This window comes from Cebus imitator, unplaced genomic scaffold, assembly GCF_001604975.1.
Source record: "Cebus imitator isolate Cc_AM_T3 unplaced genomic scaffold, Cebus_imitator-1.0 Scaffold621, whole genome shotgun sequence".
NCBI lineage: Eukaryota > Metazoa > Chordata > Mammalia > Primates > Cebidae > Cebus > Cebus imitator.
In genome coordinates, this window is record NW_016107936.1 from 215,725 (window position 1) to 238,316 (window position 22,592).

General features: G+C 41.5%; 1 protein-coding gene across 2 annotated transcripts in view; it reads right to left on the bottom strand.

Annotated features, from left to right (window-relative positions):
• TIAM1 (TIAM Rac1 associated GEF 1) overlaps positions 1-22,592 on the bottom strand; it is a 240,106-nt gene that overhangs the window by 25,106 nt on the left and 192,408 nt on the right. The window contains exons 15-19 of one of the 2 annotated variants that reach the window (XM_037734462.1): positions 21,224-21,327; positions 9,982-10,161; positions 8,846-8,914; positions 8,411-8,536; positions 3,200-3,308 (exon numbers count right to left, since the gene is read on the bottom strand). In XM_037734462.1, coding sequence (XP_037590390.1) covers positions 3,200-3,308; positions 8,411-8,536; positions 8,846-8,914; positions 9,982-10,161; positions 21,224-21,327 — 588 coding nt within the window. Of the gene's footprint in view, positions 1-3,199; positions 3,309-8,410; positions 8,537-8,845; positions 8,915-9,981; positions 10,162-16,788; positions 17,262-21,223; positions 21,328-22,592 lie in introns of those variants that run through there. The other variant, XM_037734461.1, reaches the window with a different exon arrangement.

Here is a 22,592-nt window from a genome sequence, read left to right on the forward strand (position 1 = left end):
GAGAATCACTTGAACCCGGAAGGCGGAGGTTGCAGTGAGTTGAGATCATGCCACTGCACTCCAGTGTGGGTGACAGACAGAGACTCTATCTCAAAAACAAACAACAAAAAAAGGCCAGGCACGGTGGCTCATGCCTGTAATCCCAGCACTTTGGGAGTCCAGGGCAGGCAGATCACAAGGTCAAGAAATCAAGACCATCGTGGTCAACACGGCAAAACCCGTATCTACTTAAGAATACAAAAAATAGCTGGGCATGGTGGCATGCGCCTGTAATCCCTGCTACTCTGGAGGCTGAGGCAGGAGAATCACTTGAATCTGGAAGGCAAAGGTTGCAGTGAGCCAAGATCATGCCACTGCACTCCAACCTGTGCAACAGAGGGAGACACCATCTCAAAAAAAAGAAAAAAAGAAAAGGTCAGCAGAAGCAGCACTCAGAATGCTGGTAGAGCAGAGCAAGGTAGGGTCTCCCACAGTGATCTGCTCAAAGTTAACTCAAATCTGCTCAAAGTGGCACCAGCTGTTTGCATCTGTGGGCTCCGACCTGTCGCAGCTCAGGCAGCATTTCCTCACCAGCCTTGCCTTCCTGTGTCCCAGCTGGTTTGGGAAGCAGCCCTGGGGAGTTGTGGGGCCCCAAACACAGGTACCAGCAGTGGCTGATAGAAAGCCGTGGCTAATGCCTTCCATGTGCAAAGCAATGTGTGGGAGGGCAACATAGGGGAAGAGGAAGGGACAGTGTATCCAAGCAACTAACAGTGGACACACGTCACTTCTGAGCTGGTGAGCACCTGGGGCTGCTGAGAGGGTGGCACGGCCAGTGTGGGCACAGAAACTCCATGTGCCCCTCCCCCATACTGCACCCAATCACCTCTCAATTTAGCTATTCCTCAGATGCATTTGTGATAAACCAGGAAATTAACACAATCAACATTGGAAAAAGCACATTCTTCACATTCGGCACCTAAATATTGATCTGGACATCTTTTCCCTACTGGAAATTAGACACGGCACTCCACCTGTAGTCCCAGATACTTGGGAGGCTGAGGCAGGAGAATCCCTTGAACCTGGGAGGTGGAGGTTGCAGTGAGCCGAGATCATACTACTGCACTCCAACCTAGGTGACAGAGTGAGGCTCTATCTCAGAAAAAATCAAGAAAAATATGGGTCATACCTACTGTTTTAAGGGATAGTTTTAAAAGATACTATAATATTTTTCTTCTTCAATTAAGAAAAATCCATGAGGGCAGCATTTAATCTAATTGAGTGATTAAAAATAATAAATTGGTCTAGGGCCATGATGGGTATATAATTTCACTGTAGATCAAAGCACTCTAAAATTATTTAACAATCTCATAACAATTAGCATTCAATAAAGGTTTTAAAAGAAACACACTGCACATGCAGAACCATATGACCAACACAGGACACGGGAAAGGTCAGGCAGCATGACAAAGAGAATCCCAGGTCCCCCTTTCATCTGAGGCTCCACCGGGACTCTGTTGCATAGACCACCACTGCCAATAAGACTGTTTTTATCTGGGGCAGCTCTTTGTTACCCAGAGATCTGCACTGTGCTAATATTTCCCATAACAGGTTTTAGATTAAGTCAAGCTAGCTCTCTCTGGCAATAAACATAAATCACGACACCAGAACATTATTTACATATCCAGGAACCTGATCACCAGCTGTTTACTTCACAGCTACAGCGAAGTGTTAAGGAATTGCAGGCTGATTTCCAGAGATTCTTTGAAATCAAACTTTCTGTTGGTGCTACTGTTTGCCAAGAAAATGTTTCCTTAATACTTTTACCATCAAAACCCGCCATATGCTGAACTATGGAGACATAACCTCCTTCTGGAGACTCTCAGAATGTTCCACCGCCTTCTCAGAACCCTTAAGAAAAAGCAGCTTGCCAATATAAAAACTCTGCTTTGTCCTGCACAAAAATAACTACAAATGCAGCAATTTTCGAGGCTGAGACAACTTTAGAAGAGCTTTTGGGAACTGTTATCACACTCCCAGGAACAAAAATAGGTGAAGGAAAGATGAAAGTCCACAAAAAGGTATACAGTAAGTCTTCACTTAATGTAGTCAGTAATACTGTGCTGCGACTTTAAGCAAAATGACATATAATGAAACCAATTTTTTTCCTCATCATTATAATGAAGTTGAACAAAATGACATTAGTTGGGGACCTGCTGTACATCATGTCACAGTTTCCAAGAACCTATCAACAATGTGAAGTGAGGACTTAGGTATGAAGTGTGGTAGGTTATAACTGAAATTAATGAAAAACAGAAATAAAGCAGGGAATTTCTAAACCACCTACGTTTTTACATAACTGCAAAACGACCCATCAATTCTATAGCCCAAAATAACAAGGTAAAACTTTCACTGCAAGAAAATTGACAAAACCATTAATTCAAGATTCTGGCCAGGCACAGCGGCTCACAACTGTAATCCCAGCACGATGGGAGGCCGACGTGGTCGGATTACTTGAGGTCAGGAATTCAAGACCGGCGTGGCCAACATGGTGAAACCCCATCTCTACTAAAAAATACAAAAATTAGCCAGGTGTGGTGGCAGGTGCCTGCAGTCCCAGCCACTCGGGAGGCTGAGGCAGGAGAATTGCTTGAACTCGGGAGGTGGAGGTTGCAGTGAACCGAGATTGCGCCACTGCACTCCAGCCTAGGTGATAGAGCAAGACTCTTTCTCAAAAAAAAAAAAAAAAAAAAGGCCAGGCAATGGCTCACACCTGTAATTCTAGCATTTTGGGAGGGTAAGGTGGGTTGATCACCTCCGGTCAGGAGTTCAAGACCAGCGTGGGCCAACATGGCAAAACCTTGTCTCTGCTAAAACTACAAAAATTAGCTTGGAGTGGTGGTGCACCTCTGTAATCCCAGCTACTCAGGAGGCTGAGGCAGGAGAATCACTTGGACCTGGGAGGTGAAGGTTGCAGTGAGCCAAGATCATGCCACTACACTCCAGCCTGGGCAACAGAGTAAGGCTCTGCCTCAAAAAAAAAAAAAAGAATGTATTGCATTGCTCAGCACCCATATCCATATCAGTGGCTTGCTGGAACATCTATCTGGCAACCAATGACTCTTAAAGATTTCTGTCCAAAAGCCCCCAAGCACCATCAGCCATACAACTGACAAGCGACAGCTCCCACCCACCGCCTCTATATCCTCAGAGGCCTTACCTTTCACCAGGACCTTGGGAACTTTTGTGTGGCTGGCGCAGAAGGCACTGTAGAGCTTGAAGCGGTCAGCATAATACAGGAACGATCCCCCCAGAGAGAACAGCACTTTCTGGATTTAATGAGAAAAGGCACAGTTGGTTTATTTCCTTCCTCCACTGGAAGCAGCAGCAGGTTATGGCAGGCAGCTCACTTCTGCCTGGCCCACCCCACAAATCAACATCTTCCGTGCCTGTCGGAGCCTTTCTTTGCTATCAAATGTCCTAAAACTGCCCACTGCAAAGTATGTGTGTGTACAAGTTGGTGTAAAAGGTGTTGGACTTTTTGCCTTCTCCGTATTTACAGGGGAGATGTTTCTGGTTTTGTAGGTGTCTTTTAATAACCTATGTGAGCTGTTTGAATGTTGATAAGTATATATTTTTGAAAAGTCAGAAATCTCAATCCTCTTATTAGCTCCTACCAGCAAACTAGATAAAGGCAGGAAATGCTCATACTCCCCCCTGAAGTAGACAACATGTTTCTCTGATCACTATCGTCACACCTTCCAAAACCACCCTCTCCTCTAGCAGGTAAGAACATAAGCAATATTAAAGAAAGAAACATGCTCAACTATGGAAATCAGATATCATCTGCCCGGCCTGTGTGTTCTGTCCCAGTAGGATCACATGTGGGTAAAGTCCTTCTCATTAAGACTTTCATATGCCTAAGAGGATACTTTGCATCCCGCCTAGTTTATATAAATATATATATATATAAGAGGCCTCAGAAAAACATCTTCTCTTCTGTAAGTTTCACACTGAAAGAGTATTGTTCAGAGAGAGGCCTTATTATTGAGGCTCAGATTTAAAAAGTAGGTTTCAAGCAAAGAAGTAAGGTTTTTTTAAAATCTGAGTAACAAATAGGTTCCCCAAAGTGCAATTTATGTAATGAATAGTGAAGGCTTCTGATAGTCTGTCCATGACCAAAAAAAAGGTTTATTTAAAACCATACATAATTGGTATTAGAGGCCTCACTTCTCTTCCTACGTGTTCTCCTTTTCCTCCTTTACTTTCCAAGTCCTCCCCAAATCTCCACTCTGGCTTGGAAGGTGTCAGCAGGAGTAGCCTGGGTACTGCCATCAGACCGGGGGGACAGTTATCTTTGGAGCCTGATGTGGTGTGGCTGTGTCCTCACCCAAATTTCACCTTGAATTGTAGCTCCCATATTCCCCATGTGTTGTGGGAGGAAACCAGTGGGAGGTAATTGAAGAATGGAGGCAGGTTTTTCCTGTGCTGTTCTCATGATAGTGAGTAAGCCTCATGAGATCTGATGATTTTATAAAGGGCAGTTTCCCTGCACATGCTCTCTTGTTTGTGCCTTTGCTCCTCCTTTGCCTTCTACCATGATGTGAGGCCTCCCCAGCCATGTGGAACTGTGAGTCCATTAAACCTCTTTTTCTTTATAAATTACCCAGTCTCAGGCATTTCTTCATAGCAATGTGAAAATGGACCAATACAGACCATACACAAGAATTAAGCAAAAAAAGTTGCGGAAAAAAATGTGCTAAATGTAACTCCCCCCTTTAGTCATCCTAAAGCCATTCATTTAACTTAATATTTACTAAGTGTTTATCCTACAGTAACCACAGATGAAACATTAAGGTATTCATTTATTCTTCCTGCCTTAAAAATTGATTCTCAGGGAACACCGTGCACACAAATATGACGGGTTTATACACAAAGACTGCATTTCCCCAACGTTTCTGTTCTGTAGGACCTGAGAATGCTTCTCATAGGCTGATGTACATTGCAAATTTCCATATGAAAATTTTATCAAAACTTATTTGATCTCAGAACTAACTATTTCTGATACTGCCTTGAGACTAGTGCTCTGTGCAACATGGTTTGAAGATTTTAACAAGTTTTTCTTTTTTTCCATCAAATATACAATGAGGATTTTAAAAAGAGCAGCAATTGTGGAAATCAACAGCAAAGGGTTTGGAACCAAATAGCGACTCTCCAGAAACCAACTCAGAGAACTTGAAGAGAAGCCTGCAGGAAGGCACGTTCAGTGTTCATCAGGCATCTCACCTTACAGCTGGAATGGAGACGATCAGACTGCCATATGCAGCAAAGTGAAGGTCTATGAAGAGGGTCCTGCTTACATGGAATTTGGAAGAGTGACCGCTGAGTATGAAGTACAGGTTTGCTATCCTTGATCCAAAATGCTTGGGATCAGAAGGATTTCAGATTTTGTATTTCTTCAGATTTGGGAATATGTGCATTATATTTACTGGTTGAGCATCAAAAATTGAAAATCTAGAATGCTCCAATAGCCATTCCCTTTGAGCAACAGGTTGGACCTCAAAAAGTTTCAGATTTCAGAGCAGTTCTGACTTCAGATTTTCAGATTTGAGATGCTCCACCTGGAGCTAAAAGAATCAACGTACCAGTCCCTCCCCAGAGAAACACTGCTCAGTACACTCAAGTTCACATCAAAGTTCTGTTACCCAAAGTCTCCTTCTTGTGTATCCTTTTAGTGATTAACTGGACCCAAACTCAAAGAACTAGCCCCACAGCAAAAGACTTGTAAACGGATAGAATGAACGTTAGCGACTTCAGGTTAAAACATAGTATTTTAAAGTATGTCTATATCTATTTTTTAACCAACCCTGGCCCACAGAATGCATCCATTTTTATTAAGCAGCTTTTTTGTTTGTCTGACAAACTGCCAGGCCACATCGTGTGTTCTACAGTGCAAATTATTAATTTACTAATTTAGAAAACAGGTATCATTACAAACAGAGACAATTGGACCTAACTGTATTTCAAATGAAGAGCATAACCACCAAGAAGCAACTTTTGAACACAAAAATGAACTACATGCAGTATTTAGGGTGAAAAATATATTATGCTTACAACTTTCTCTTAAATGGTTTGGGAAGAAAATATTTTATATGTACACAGACGCATCATACATGCATAATGTACACACATGCACACACACATACATATACACACAGGAGACAGAAAGGGAAAGAATAAAGCAAATGTAGCCCAATGTTAATATCTGGGGAATCTAGATGAAGGGAATTCAGGAATTCTTTGCACTATTCTTGTAACTTCTCTGTAAGTCTCAAATTACATCCAAACAAAAATGAACACCAATAAATATACATATATATTCACATACTTATGTGTGTTTGTATGTGATTCTTAGTAGCTCCTGTTGCAGAGAGGCAATGTAAAGAGATAACACACACACAAATATATAGACCGAGTTGAGGCAGTCTTTATCCTCAGCTCCTAAACTCGTACCCTAACATTCTACAGCTAGATCCTGCAAGTGTTGGAAGTCAGGCAAAGTGTATGGGGGCCTATACATATATGAACAACTGATTCTTAAATGCAAAAGAAGTTGAGCAGAAAAAGGATCAAAGGACAGTCATTGCCACAAACAGGATTAGAAAAACTGGATATTCAGGCACACAAATTAACTTTGATTCCTACATCAAACAATAACAAATTTAAGTTCAAATAGATTAGAAGACAATGTAAATCCCCAAACTACAAAACTTTTAAGAGAAAACACAGGAAAAAGTCTTTATGATCCTGGTTTAGGCAAAGATTTCATAGATATGACACCAAAAGTATGATTCAAAAAGGGAAAATGTGAAAAACTGTACTTCAACAAAATTAAAAGCTTCTGCTCTGTGAAGGGCATTGTCAAGAGAATGAAAAGACAGGCCTGAAAAAATTTTTTACAAATCCTAGATCTGATAAAGGACTTACAGTCAGAACACAAAAAGAACTCTCAAAACTCAGTATAAGTAAACCAGTAAAATAAATGAGCAAATTATTTGAATAAATGCCTCACCAAGGTGGGTATACTCAGGGCAAACAAGCACATAAAAAAAGATGCTCACCCTTGTAAGTCATTAGGGAAATGAAAATTAGAAACAGAATGAGGTGCTACTACACACCTGTTAGAATGGTTAAAAAAAAAAAAAAAAAAAAAAAAGTGACCGTGACCTCATCAGAACAATGAGGAAGCACCACTGGAGGGAGCTACAGTGGTAAAACCAGTTTGGAAAGCAGTTTAGCCGTTTCTTAAAAAGTTAAACACACTCTTACCATATGACGCAACCATTCCCTTCCTGGGTACTTAAGAGAAATGAGAGCATATATCCATGCGAAAACTTGGACACAAGTGTTCACAGCAGCTTTATTTGTAATCGCCAAAAACCGGAAACAACCCAAATGCCCAACAAAGGTGAATGGATAACCAAGTGCGGTCTATCCATCCAATGGAAGACTACGCAGCCATGAAAAGGGATGAGCTCTTGATACACACAGCAATATGGACGGATCTCAGTACAACTACGCTGAGTGGAAGTAGCCCAGAAAAACAGGTATTTGGTGTGGGATTCCACCAACATAAAATTCCAGAATGCAAATTTATCTATGAGCAGAGCACGGAACAGTGGGAGAGTGGGAGGGCAGTAAGAGGCAGGAGGGAAAATCACAAAAGGGCAGGAAAAGACTTTTAGGGGTAACGATTATTGTGCCCTGTCCTGATTGTGGAGATGGTTTCATAGGGGTGTATGTGTGAATTCATCAAATTCCACACTAAATATATGCAGGATATTCTACTGCACAGTTATACCTCAACTGCTTTGTTAAAGTACATGAGGGTGATACGTAAGGCAACACATGAAGCGATGTGCTTTGTTAACTGGAGATGCAACACAGGAAATCTGCAATAAAAGAAAGCCAAGCAGGGGAGAGGAAATAAGCAGGCTTGCTAAGGCACTAGTCATAAATCCTCATTAGGCTACAAGGACACTGTGTGCTGGAAGATTGTCTTCCTCCTGGATAATGATAAGCATTTCCATTAAGCAAAGCTTCCCAGAACAGGATAAATTAATTTGTTTACTGGGTGACCATAAGTGTCGATTCTAATTCACTAATAGCTAAAGTATTAAATGTCCCCACATAAGCCAAGCAAAAGGTCAAGGTTGGTACATCTTTTCAAGTAAAAGCCAGCAGCTGCAAATCGATGGCACTGGTGTTCCCCTAACCAGACCAGCAAGACACACCCAGTTCCCCTCTCAGACACCCTTAAGGAACCGACCCCAATGTGGCCCTCCAATGAAGAGGTCAATATGATCAGGGGATTCAACGTGACCCACGTATAGCCCTTGTCTGATGCCAGAGGCAGCTTTGCACCAGTTACCTTAAACTGGTCGACCTTCTCAAGCTTCTCCAAATCAGGTACCAGTCTCACGCCATCTTCTAGAGTTTTAAGGAATTCTACTTGAAACTCTACCATTTCCGTTAAATTTCCAAAAAGCACGTCAAGCTAGAAATGAAACAGAATTTAATCCACCTCATATCTCATTAATCTTGCTAAACTTTATTTATATCTGATCACAGGGTTTTTCTATCAATTCTTATCAATTACGGTAATAATCCCACTACCAGAGAGTAGAGCAGGTCGTTACTCTCCATGAGAGACCAGAGCTTAGCAGGCAATGATCTCACCTAGTTACTACAATTAAATTCATTTAAAATGTTTTCAATGTTACACGTGTCCCCCCATTTCTTCCTTTTTACCAACAAGTCAAACCACAGTATGACGCTCACAAAGTTGAAACCATTTCCACCATACCTCATCTTGGGTGAGAAAAGTTTCTTTTTGAAGAGGCTTCAGGTATCTCTCCATGAGACAGTTTAAGTCCTAAGAATTGAAAACACACCTCGTTAGCTATTTTAAAGTCAATAAAAGGATCTAGAAGAGAACACACAGATCATGTCCCAAAGGCTAACATGAGAGGCATTAGGTCATGAAGGTCCATTTCAAGCAGGAGTAAGCCAACCTTTTCTCTCAATATTTTAGGCTTCAAGGCCTAAAATACCGTCTCTGTTGCCACTTCTTCAACTGTAGCACCAAAGCAGGCATAGACAATACATCAAGGAATGAGTGTGGCTGTGTTCTAATAAAACTTTATTTGCAAAAAATAAATAAATAAAACTTTATTTGCAAAAACAGGCAGCAGGCTGGATTTGACCTAAGGGCCGTCATTTGCTAACCCCTGATTTAAAGACCAAAATATACATACTTAAAGAGATCACACTGCTTTTGCATGGGGAATGTGGCCAGGTGTCAGAAGCAGTGACCGCACAAAGACAACAGACCTGATCTAATTAAGACTGTGAAGATCATACTCTCAACTTTTCTAAAAATTAAATTTAGCTTTCTTACTAGGTCAACACCACATATATTTACATGTATATAAATGAATTGCTGTAAAATTGCTAGGCTTCCTTAAAAATCACAAGGAGGCTGGGCGTGGTAGCTCTCACCCCTATAATCCCAGCATTTTGGGAGGCCAAAGTGGGAGGATGGCTTAAGCCCATGAGTTTGAGACCAGCTTAGGCAAAATGGTAAAAAGCCCTCTCTATAAAAAATAGAAAACTTAGCTGGGCATGGTGGTGTGCACCTGTGGTCCCAGCTACTCAGGAGGCTGAGGATGGAGGATCACGTGAGCCCAGGAGGTCAAGGCTGCAGTGAGCTATGAACACACCACTGCACCCCAGCCTGGCCAACAGATCGAGACTATCTTAAAACAAACAAAAAAACTCCCTCAAAACAAGCTTTTAATATTCAGAGTAAAGGCAAAATTCCAGGAGAAACCAAGACACTCTTCATGACCACGGTCTGACTCTGCTGTTAGTGAAAACCGGCACAGACACGCCAACTTCACTCCTTTCCGAGGCAGAGGGAGGGCAGGGGGAGAAACACACCTTCACATAGGTGCGCTCAGTCTCCAGGAGCTCGCAGATCACCTTGCGCAGCTTATCCGCGTCAGAGAGTTGTCTCATGGTTGCCAGCTGAGGCCCCGTGGAGTCCTGAGGAGATGGGCTCTGGTCAGAGGGGTTCATCTCATGCAAACTGCGGCAAAATGCGGCCACCTGTTCTGTACTCTTCGGAGCACAGGGGAAAGGGAAGGCAGAGGTCATTATCCCTCATTAGACTCACCTGACACCTAGACCGCTTCGCAGTGTTCTTCCTGGTTAATTAACTGTCATATATGAATGTTCCCACAAACTGCTCCACATATAGGAGAGCTTCCCAAATGCTCAAAACAACCATGATAACAATTGCTAACATACACTGATCGATTCCCACGCGCCTAGCACCGGTCTGACGCATTTCATCTTCCCACACAGTAAGGACAACGGAGGCCCAGAGGGGTTAAGTAACTCATGCAAGATGATGCAGTATGTAAGTGGCAGAGCTGGGATTTGAACCAGGCAATCTAGTTCCAAAGCCTGTGGCTCTACCACTCCCCAAGAAGTTGATAAATCAGGAGACACAGACAGAAGTTAGCTGCATTTCACCCAAGGCATGAGCCTAATTAATTATTGGACTCCCAGTTCAGTACACGATCTACTTTGCAATGTTGCAAAGATGATTTTACAAGGAGGGTTCTTCCTGTTAAAAATGGACTCTGAGTCAACTTTCTAGATTAAGAAAGATACCCGTACTTAAAAAAAAAGTTTCTTCCTCTCCAGCTTCTTCAAAGGCAAAAAAAGACCACTTCCCTTTAAAAATAAGATGATTAGCCCTAAAACAGTCCTCAATGGGAGATCCCAGTCTCCATAGCTACCAGGGATCAATCAGGTGCAGACCATAAAGGTTGCACATATTTTGTTATCCATTTGAAATTTAGAATTCCGGGATTCTAAAATTCCAACTCTTTCAGTTATGCAAACAGTTCTGCAAAGCATGGGCTTCTGTAAAAACTCACGGGACCAGTAGTTCTCCACCATGGCTGCTTATAAGAATCACCTGAAGAGCCTTTAAACAGCCCAGTGCCCATGCACACCAGAGATCAATTTAATCAGAATCTTTGGGGTGGGATGAGCAGATATCAGTATTTATTTATTTATTTTTTTTGAGACAGTGTCTTGCTCTGTTGCCCAGGCTGGAATGCAGTGGCATGATCTCAGCTCACTGCAACCTCTACCTCCCAGGTTCAAGCAGTTCCCTGCCTCGGCCTCCTGAGTAGCTGGGATGACAGGCACACGCCACCACGCCTGGCTAAATTTTGTATTTTTAGTAGAGACGGGGTTTCACCGTCTTGGCCAGGCTGGTCTTCAACTCCTGACCTCGTGATCTACCCGCCTCGGCCTCCCAAAGTGCTGGGATTATAGGCGTGAGCCACGGCACCTGGTTGATATCAGTATTTTTTAAAGCTCTCCACGTAATTGCTCCAGAGGCGATTTTATAGCACAAAATCTAATTCACTAATACTTGTTCCAATGCACCACTCAATGTTGGGTGGAAATTTTCTTGAAGGTAGTGGCTGCCTTTCTCACACTTCTCTCTCTGCTTCTCTTGTCTTATTCAACTCTAGGCACAAGGTATTTCCAGTAAATACCGGTGCAAATAAACAATAACTTCTATCACCCACCTACCTGGCAAGAACATGAGAATATCCTCCCCAAAAACAACAGTGGGTACACAGGGCGAAAAGTCAAGCGGGTGTTTTGTGCAGGGCAGAAAAGCTAACATCAAGGGTATGCCATGGAGCAATTTTAAACACAGAGTAAGGCAGCTAACATTGAAGAGCCTTTCCATCATTAGCATATCCAAAAGGGAAGGAAGTCTGGAATAAAGATGGAGCAAACACAGGGAAAATCAGAACCTAACAAAGACATTAGCTGTAGTGGCATGACAGGACAGAGAGCCAGCACCCACATCCACATAATTATTACTCTAATTATCTTACAATCACCACGGCTTATTTGTTGCTAGCACTAACACTGATCTTATGTGTTGAAGGTGTCAGTCACACGTCAGTGGCACTATTTGGAACTATTCAATGTTTTCTGTGGAAATGCATGTTTCTGACATGGAATCACCCCACAAACAATTTTCCCCTAGGTGACTGTAAAAATTCATCAAAATGGGCTGAGCTGCATGGTATGTGAATTACATCAGAACAAGGCTGTTAAAAAAGAAAAATGATATGTTTTTGATCAAAGTTCACCTCAGTAGAAATAAACTCAACTATTTTATTTAGTTATGCTAGAATTTCACTAACTCGGCCTGGGGAAGTGGCTCATACCTGTATTCCCAGCACTTTGGGAGGCCAAGGCGGGCGACACACTGGAGGTCAGGAGTTCAAGGCCAGCCTGGGCAACATGGTGAAACCTCCCTCTCTACTAAAAATGCAAAAATTAGCTGGGTGTGGTGGCAGATGCCTGTAATCTGAGCTACTCAGCAGGCTGAGGTAGGAGAAACGCTTGAACCCAGGAGACGGAGTTTGCAGTGAGCGGAGATCACACCACTGCACTCCAGCCCGGAAGACATGGTGAGACTATATCTCAAAAAATAAAGAAAGAAAAGAACTTCACTAACCCAAAATCATCATTAAATATACAGTCAATTAGGGCTTTGTCTTAAAAATTACAAAGGAACAAATACATCCATTTTAGCAAAAGTCTTCATGTGTCTTTTAGATGATCCAGTGATAACCATAATAGAAAACTCATTATAACATACTTATAATGAGAAGGAAAGAAAACCCTTGCCAGAATGAAAATCCATGGACAGACAGTGGTAACAGCTGACAACTAACTGTGCCCTGCCCTTATCTTACCCCAAACTCTCCTTGGTTGCTTTGATTTGGTACCTGGCAAAGGCACCTAACACAACAAATGTATAATTGGCACCTCTGTTTACACTATGCTTTTCTAAATGTTCCAGTTGTAACCACAGCTGTCTGTTCTTCACAGAATTAACAGAAAAGCTACCACTCATGGCAAATAGATCCTTCACTGCAGTCTATTACAGTGAGTCTTGGCTTAACATGGTTTATAGATTCTTGGAAATTGACAGAAGAAACCATTTTTACTGTAGGCTATGATACAAATAAGTTCCTACAGCACACTTCAGGTCACAAAAAGCATCACCACGCTTCTAAATAAAGACCAAAACACTTCTAATATTAAACACTGAAATAAATGTAAGCTAGATATACGTTTAAGTAAGATAAACAAAAACAAGTTAAAAGAACTACCCAACTTTTGGTGGACTGGTAAGTGACAGTGGTCATAGTGGTAGTGTGTTAAGTCAAGCAATAAATGTCTGCAAAGCAAAAATTGTAAGAAGCACCTCCTCCCACCATGCAGCTCAAAACTAGCAAGAAGAACTTTGGCAGGATCTCTGAGTACTTTGGTACTGCCCAGTTTACTGCTATGCATTTGTATGATTGTATGCAAATTCTTATTTTATAATGATTTGTATTCATTTATTCATCATTTTCCAACCCACTTATTCCAGCTCAGGGTCACTGGAGCCTATCTTGACAGCTCAGGGTGCAAGGTAGGAATCAACCCTGAATAGAATGCCATTCCATCATGGGATGCGTGCACACGCACACGAACACACACACACACACACACACGGACCACTGAGACATACCAATTCATCCCACGTGCACATTTTTGGGATGTGAGAGCAAACCTGAGTATCCAGAGAAAACCCATGAAGATCTGAATTGAACACACAAATTCCACATAGACAGTGGTCCTAGCCAGAATTTTTTCACATAAGCATTATGATGAAATGACATTGAATAAAACGTTATCTGAGGACCTGCCACAGAGGCACAGCACACCTTTTATGATTTAGGCAAACTGTCCGTGTGAAATCAGTGATTCACAAAAGGCAAACCATTATAAACATGGGGATCTGACACATATCAAAGGCAGGAAATTCCAAAAGACAAAGGAACCTCACACATTCCTTTGTGCCTCCGATTCACACCTCACTACCTCTGGGTTTCCATTCCATCTGTTCTACCAGAAATACTTTGAGAATTCCATTTTTAAGAGTGTGAATGGGGTTTCTGGCTTTGTCTATGTAAAGTTTACCCCCTCTGAGGTCTGGCATCCTTCGTTTCAAGCAGGCCTGTGGGGCGAGCTCAGGTGAGTAGGAGGCAGGCTAGGGCTTTGGTGCTCTAAACCCAGCTGTATCCTACCTCAACCTCACCCTCAAACAGCCAGAGCTAAGTTCTGAATTATATTAGGAAATACCTTTAGCATCTCAGGGGACAACTAAAATTCCGTTGGGTCCTCTTTGGTTATTTCACTGCCTTAAGTATCCTTCTTTTTTTGTTCTTGGTTTTTTTTTTTTTCTTTTTGAGATGGAGTCTAGTTAAGTTGCCAGACTGGATGCAATGGTGCGGTCTCGGCTCACTGCAACCTCTGCCTCCCAGGTTCAAGCGATCCTCCTGCCTCAGCCTCCTGAGTAGCTGGGATTACACGCACATGTCACCACACCCAACTAATTTTTGTATTTTTAGTAGGGAAGGGGTTTCACCATGTTGGTCAGGACTTCTGACCATGTGATCTGCCCACCTCAGTCTCCCAAAGTCCTGGGATTGCAGGCGTGAGCCACCGCGCCTGGCCAAGTATCCCTTCTTTATCAGATACAACCTAAGCCTATCACAGATTTAGCTGAGTGGTTTCCAAAGTTGAGCAAAGGGCAGAACGGTTTCCCCACTGGCAACCCTATTCAATGACTCAAGGCACCAACTCTCAGGTGTAGCACAAGGAACTGAGTCCAAATGGATGTAATCTCTTTACTGTCAACTGTATGTTATTTGAATAAAGAATGAAAAGGTATCATATACATAATTACAAGTTATAATGATATCAATGTTGTTAAGGGGTGTTACACACAAGGCTCTTAAAATTTGCTTGGAAACAATTAATGTAAAAGGATATCATCAAGTTTGAGAATTCTGTTTTATTAAAATATTAACCCCATGAAATGTTTTTTGGAAGGAATTATGAAATGCAGGTTTTCTTTGGAATACTTCTAAGCTAGAGATTTTTCCACACTGTGGGGCTCAGCTTTTAAGTCCCCCTCCCTCTCTACTGTGGCCAAACTTCTTTACATCAAAATCCGTCAGGCCTTCTCCATGCAGCTTAGCCATGATGTAGAATGCAGGAGGTGTCGGGGGCAGGGCTTCGCCACGCTCCATCATTGAGTGTTAGAGACGGCATCCTGGTCATTCCCACATCAAGCGCTGTAGCCACAAGTGCTCAGAAAGGTCGCCTCAATGGGAGGTTCTCAACCTGCCCCCAAAAGCCAAGCATCCTGAATCCGGGAGGCGCAGCTCAGACTCCAGCAAGGGTAAGACAGACCAGGTTTCTCCAGTGGGAAAAGTACGAACTTCTCCCCTGCTTGAGGCCTGTAATCAGTCACCCTGGAAACCAAAAAGCACCTACAGGCATTTTGAGAGTTTAAAACTGTTCAAGGGTAGCAGAGCTTTTCCACTGTCAGGACTAAGAATTATCCAACCAACCTAGAGAGAAGGAGAGGACAATGGCAAGAGGAAATGGGCCACTTGACTGAGACCAGCATGATGCTCAATGTTTATCATGCCGCTTTCCTCCTGTGGAAGATGAAAAGAAAGTACAAATAGAGAGGGGTAGACTTTTAAGTACACACTATCAACTCAAGCCACCCAGCTGTTTAAGCTCTTCCTGTTATGCAACCACCAAAGGCAATTTCTAACTCTAGATGAGTTCACAGTTCTAAAACTGTTCTTTGAGTCTGACCGATTTAACACATCCCACAGATTTAAAAGAGGCCAGAGTGGCCTAAAATCTTATAGCCTTTACTTAAGCCTTTTTTTGGGGACAATGCACTCCATAATTTCAGAAACATTATGTACAATGGTAATCCCTACAGTTCTCTATCACCTTTTCAGTTTCCTCTGGAACAAACTTCAAAGAAGAAATATCCAAGAAGGAAGAGGCTGATTTGAGCAAATCAGGTGCGCGCGCTGTAGAAGTTCAAGTTTGATTAAATGACACAACATCTGATAGTTGACAGACTCTGTTATTAATAATAGACTATTAAAAGGTTGAATCCGATTTTCTTAAATTATTTCTTGCCATGACCCCACTACCCTCCTTACGAGAGTTGGCATTGACTGTAGGAACAGACCTGTTCAAATAGGTCAGTTGCCGTCAAGCCATTAACAGGTACCCTGAGCCAACACTTCTATATGAATCTCCTTCTCAAGTAAACAGAAATAATCAAGTAAGCAGAAATAAAGTCAAAAACACTTCAAGCCTTATGCAAGGAAGCAAGCTGAACATCCTATTCCCAGACCTCCCTGCCAATCACTCAAACTACCCGTTCTGAGGGAGGATGGGGGAGTCTCACCATGCACATAACACAAAACACAATCAAACTCTCAATTACTCAAACAAAGGCAAAACACGCAACTGACCATTAATTGAAGAAAAAAATGCAGATTACGTTCTTCAGCCATTTAAGTACCAAAGGGTAGAAAAAAATGTCAAGATTCTAGGCAAATTCAACTCCATACCAACTGCGGACGTCCCACCTCCCCCACCAAAAGTCATCATAAACACTTTTTATCAACCAGAGGGTAAAAGGATAGAATATGGGGAAATGGGAACGGTATAATCACCGTCATTTGGATTGAAAAACAACTGAGCTAGAAAGTCATACCATAAACCAACCTAGCAAGATAGGATTCAAACAGCAAAGGTGCTCACCAGATGAAGCGTTCGATAGATAGAGTCACCAGACTTGTCATTGTTTTCAATCCTCGGCTTGCGCTTTATTTTCCACAGCGCAGACATCCTCAGGAATGTATTCTCATGGTAATTAATTCTACCACCTGACGTGTTCAGCACGGAGACAGAAGTTTCTTAAAATACACGCCTCCCAGCTCCGAAGAGAGCATCCTCTCAGATGGACGTCCCATGCTGCTTTTCCCATGAAAATCTACAGCCACGTCTCAACGCAGCAAGGACAATGCCGGTGAGATCCTGGCGCTGCACCCACGTCCCATCAGTGCCCTCTGGGGAGCTGTCAAAGGCTAACCTCTGGACCAGAACTCAGGCTTTGATTTCACCTGGCTAAACAACAAAAGTTCCAGAAAGGGAGAGCTGAAACTGGCAAGAAAACAAAGCACAAAACGCCTCCCCGGGATGCAGGCGTCTCTGCCCTGCAGCCTGAGATCAGCTGATTGGCCAGCATCCTGCACTGCACAGGAATATTAAACCTGCCGGGCTCCCAAAACTTTCAAGGCATTCCACACCAAGTCAAGAGCAGGCAACTAAAAAAAGTTGTGTGTGTGTTTTTAAAAACAGTTGATAGTTTCACATTTTTCCATTCATGCTTTGTTATAAAGGCAAACATTTCTGAGAGAAAAACAATATGGATTAGAAAGAAAAGAAAGTCATTCCTCATGGAAACGTCCTGAAAATGATTCTAATACATTTGCTAAATGGAAAACAAAATCACAGCTGCCAGGAAGCCTGGAATGCATGACGCATGCCTCGACTGCCCTGAAGCTAATTAGCATTCATTTCCAGAAACAAGAGTTTTCAATGAGAAGCAGAGAAAAAAGTAGCCAGTGGTGATGAGGCTTTTTGAGGTTGTCACCCACAGTCACAAGAGAAATGAGGCGGTTCACAAAGAGAAAGGTCGCTAGACTGCCCTTGCGGTGTGACAGGGCCACCTCCCCCCCAGTGGCTGTGACATTCCAGTGTCACCACGCTCAACAACAAGCATACAATTATTTACTTTCAACTCCAAAAGGCCATGCACAGCAAAAACTGCTATTCAAAATAAGTGAAAACCACTGAACTCCAACATGGTTTTTCTTTATTCTGATAGAAATTATGTAAAACAGTCCATTTAGAAAGAAAATAGGACATTAAACAACAAAATCAACAGCTCTAACATACTCAGCTGGAATAATAAATGATTACTTGTTTCTGTTTACTTATTTATGTATTTACATCTCTACACTCAGCCTGGTGCATTCAGACAGGGTTAAATCACGCTTCCACGTTTAGACAGCTAACAACTTAAAAATTAATTTTCAGTATATTCTCAAGAAAAATTTTACACTTACATAGGAGATGCGTAAAAAATATTTAGCCTTAACCAAGAAACTAAAGGTGTTTGCTTGCTCTTACTTTAAATCATAAAAACAGACACACAGAAACGTTAAGCATTAGGAAAATATTTAAGTGGTTTATGGCTGTGTATATGAATGGCTGACAGCACCACTAATAAGTTAATTCCTTTTTTTTTTTTTTTTTTTTAATGAAGCCTGATATTTAACACCAGATGTTAACAATCTGGACACAAGGTAGTCTTAGCTAGCCACTAACACCATAAGACCTGGAGCCAAACTGGATTTGCAACCTGGTTTTGTCATCACAGAGCTGTGTGACCTTCAGTAAGTCCCTTAACCTCTCTGTTCCAGTGCCCTCATCTATAAAAGAGGGCAAATAATAGTATCTCTCTCAAGAGTGTTCTGAGGCTAAGATGAGTTAATATAGAACAATGCCTAATATATACCAGACCTTAAATAAGTATTACTTCTCATTTGTTATTAATAACACACACTAGAACCCAGTCACCAAGAACTGCTCATTTAAGCTTTTAGCTTTCAAATATCCTAAGTGAGAAATTTAATTGACCAAAGGTTATTTTAGCTAACTAATTTGGGTTGCATGACAAAACTTCAAATACAGAAGATGAAGATTGAATCAAAGCAAAACTAGGAAGTATTTCGGACACAGAATTCCACAGTGCTCCCGACATCTAATCTAGCAGAAAGGAATACAAACTTATGGTCTGAACGCGGTCTACTGCATGATCTTTAAAACTATTCAAATCATCACCCAGACTTCTTGTTAATGATTTTTTTTTTTTTTTTTTTTTTGAGATGGAGTCTCACTCTGTCGCCCAGGCTGGAATGCAGTGGCGTGATCTCCGCTCACTGCAACCTCCGTCTCCCAGATTAAGGCAATTCTCCTGCCTCAGCCTCACAAGTAGCTTGTCAATAACTTTGAGAAAATTCTGCCCGTTTTTAGAAAGCCCACTATGAATTTCTACAAGAAAATCTTGGAACAGCACCATCTATTTCTACATCCGATCCTTTGTGTTCCGGATGAGTTCCAAGGACCTTGTTCTCTGGAAAAGGAACCATGGAGTCACAGTGACACGTGGGACCAGTCCACAAAGCCCTGCAGCCTCATCTGTCCTCTCCACTGCCAGACCTCATATTATATAGGACTCTGTTTATGACCTCATGACTCACTATATTTAACACGGAAATGATCTCTCTCAAAATCCACAAGGAGATGAGAACACTGACCTATTACAGTCAAGTAAAAATAATCCAATCATTTCTGATCCAATACTTTTTAAGTGCTCAGAAATAAATGTTTTGGATACAGGAAAAATAGTTGTCTAAATCCAGTTAGAAATTGAAAATTTATATTTTTAGTTCCTATAACACAGTAACCTAATAGATACCCTTCAAAATTGCTTACATCAGTATAGAAATATCAGTTTCTCCTGAGGACAACTGAATAAATTGCGCCCCTGGCCCACACACACACACAAATAAGTGAGCAAAAGAAATGTGAGGGTCACCTACATAAAAAGTCACTTTAAGCAGGTTTTTTTTAATTTGCCTTAAAAAAATCTGCATTTCCATTGATCTGCTTTTTTAATTAACAACCAACATAACACCTTTCAGTCTATGAATGAAAATCCTATGGTCAGAAAAGAGAAACAAATATGGATAAAAGATATTGAAGAACCAAACATGTGCAGCCAAGAAAGTCCTACAGAATACACACATACAGAGGAATCAAAACAGGAAAAGCACAAACGTAGGTTTTAAAAAATAATAGTTTGGTCGGGCGCAGTGGCTCACGCCTGTAATTCCAGCACTTTGGGAGGTCGTGGAGGGCGAATCACGAGGTCAGGGGATCAAGAGCATCCTGGCCAAATGGTGAAACCCTGTCTGTACTAAAATACAAAAAATTAGCAGGGTGTGATGGCACACACCTGTAGTCCCAGCTACTCAGGAGGCTGAGGCAGGAGAATCTCTTGAACCCAGGAGGTGGAGGCTGCAGTAAGCTGAGATCGTGCCACTGCACTCCAGCCTGGCCACAGAGCAAGGCTCCATCTCAAAAATAATAATAATAATAGTTCATGTTTGAGAAACATTTTTCCATTATCAAAGTGCTTTCTCATAGTTATGTTATTTAACTTATCCAAAAATCCAATCTCCAGGCAAAGGCAAGAATCACCCTGACTTTGCAGATGGGAAAATGAAGGTATAACTTTAAATTATATGATTTGCTTAGATTAAGTGACTAGTAAGTGTCAAGCAAAAAAATGAGAGATTATAAAGGAATATAAATATCTCAACAACATTAAAGAAAAAGATGAATAAGTATGGAAACATAATCATATGCAATTGCCGTTTGTAGAGGTGAGTGTCTTTTGGATTGGGGTAGCACAGAGGTTTTAAGTTGGGTTGCGTTTTGAAGACTGCGATAAAAAGAGGCTGTTGACCCACGGAACGGAACTCCTTATGAAGTGGAATAGAAGCATGACACATTATAGGCAACAATTCTAGTGTCTGGAACCAAAGAGTCAGTGAACTTTCTTACTATGTTCAACTAAGGAAACATATATTTGGATTAATTTTAAAATATGTTTTCTTTCCCTTTAACATGAAAGTTGCTCAATTTTAACAAGAGCTGAATGCAGATAATTCAAAAGGAGTTCATTATAGAAACCCTAAGCAGCAAAAAAGCATAGCTGACTCAGTCCCACATACTTTGAATGCTATTTCATTCTACACAAATGAAGATGTAATAAGGAAATGGGATAAAATTATGGCATTAACTGGGAGCTCCAGCCGTGGCAGAAATTAAAGAAAAAGGATTTCATTTCATTAGGAGTGATTTCTGCCCTACATTCTCACATACAGGTTTGTTACCAAGGCTGTAATTTGGATTTCATATCTTGCTATTTAGCAACATCTCAGGAGTAAAAACACTTGGTCCATGGAGAGGCCTGGTAACCACATACAGCTGTGTAGGTGACGTGTCAGCTGTGATTCTTCAGTGGTTCAAGGCATGGGATGTGAAAATGAAAATCTCTCACCTTGCTGCTGTGATCAGTCTCATCTGAGGATTCCAAGTCTGGCCCCTCGGTCTCCTCTGGCGCGGTCTCAGCACTGCTGCCCTGCTCACTGCAGAGGCTGTGCCCTGTCAGATGAAATCAGAAGAAAATGTGGGTCAGCATGGATAAAATTGCTAAAAGCCACCCCTGTGCGACAGGGACAAGGAGCCGTTTTCATAACATGTACATATACTGTAAGACCCTCCAAGTACAAGCTCCAACACCTTGGTTCCATCAAATGAAAATGATAGTTGTTACTGTTACTACTAGTATTATTTTTATTTTTCATAATAAATAATAATTGTTGTGGATTGGTTGTGTTTGTCCCCCCCCACTCCAAATTCTTATGTTGAAGACCTATCCCTCAATGTAATAAAGTAGTTAGAAGAGGGATGTTTGAGAAGTAATTAAGTTTAGATGAGGTCATGAGGGTGGGGTCCCCACGGATGAAATTAGTGCCCTTGTAAGAAGAGACAGAAACCAGAGTTTGTTCTCTCTCCACCATGTGCAGACACAGTAAGAAGGCAGCTGTCTGCAAGTCAGGAAAAGAGTCCTCACCAGGGAACTGAATTGGCTAGCATCCAGATAATGTGGTTTCCCAGGCTCTGAAACCGTAAGAAATAAATGACTGTTGTTTAAGCCATTCATTTATGATATTTTGTTATAGCAACTTCAGCTAAGACAATAATAATTTATAATAAAAGAATATGTGTGTGTGTGTGTATTTTTTTTTTTTTTTTGAGACGCAGTTTCATTCTTGTTGCCTAGGCTGGAGTGCAATGGCGTGATCTCAGCTCACCACAACCTCCACCTCTTAGGTTCAAGCAATTCTCCTGCCTCAGCCTCCCAAGTAGCTGGGATTACAGGCATGTGTCACCATGCCTGGCTAATTGTGTATTTTTAGTAGAGATGGGGTTGCACCATGTTGGTTAGGCTGGTCTCGAACTCCTGACCTCAGGTGATCCGCCCACCTCAGCCTCCCAAAGTGCTGGGATTACAGGAGTGAGCCACCATAATAAAAGAATATATATTTTATGTATTAAAAAAGTAACTAATTTTGTTAATGTTACAATTAGCAAATTGATGAATTCATTGATTACTAAAATAATTTAAAAAAACATACTGAGACCAGTACAACAAAAAAAATGACTTCCCACATCCATTACCTAAAAAATCCTGCAAAATCTATGTTTGCTAAGTCTGGCAAACTATAAATATCTTATAATACCTGCTCTTTCCATGATATTCTGTGCAGAAGTGCAAGCAACTTTCTTCCTTTGCTATTTACTGAGTGCTTACCACAGTGAATCTCTATAGTGGTTCTCTGCATTGAGAAGAGAACATGAGGATC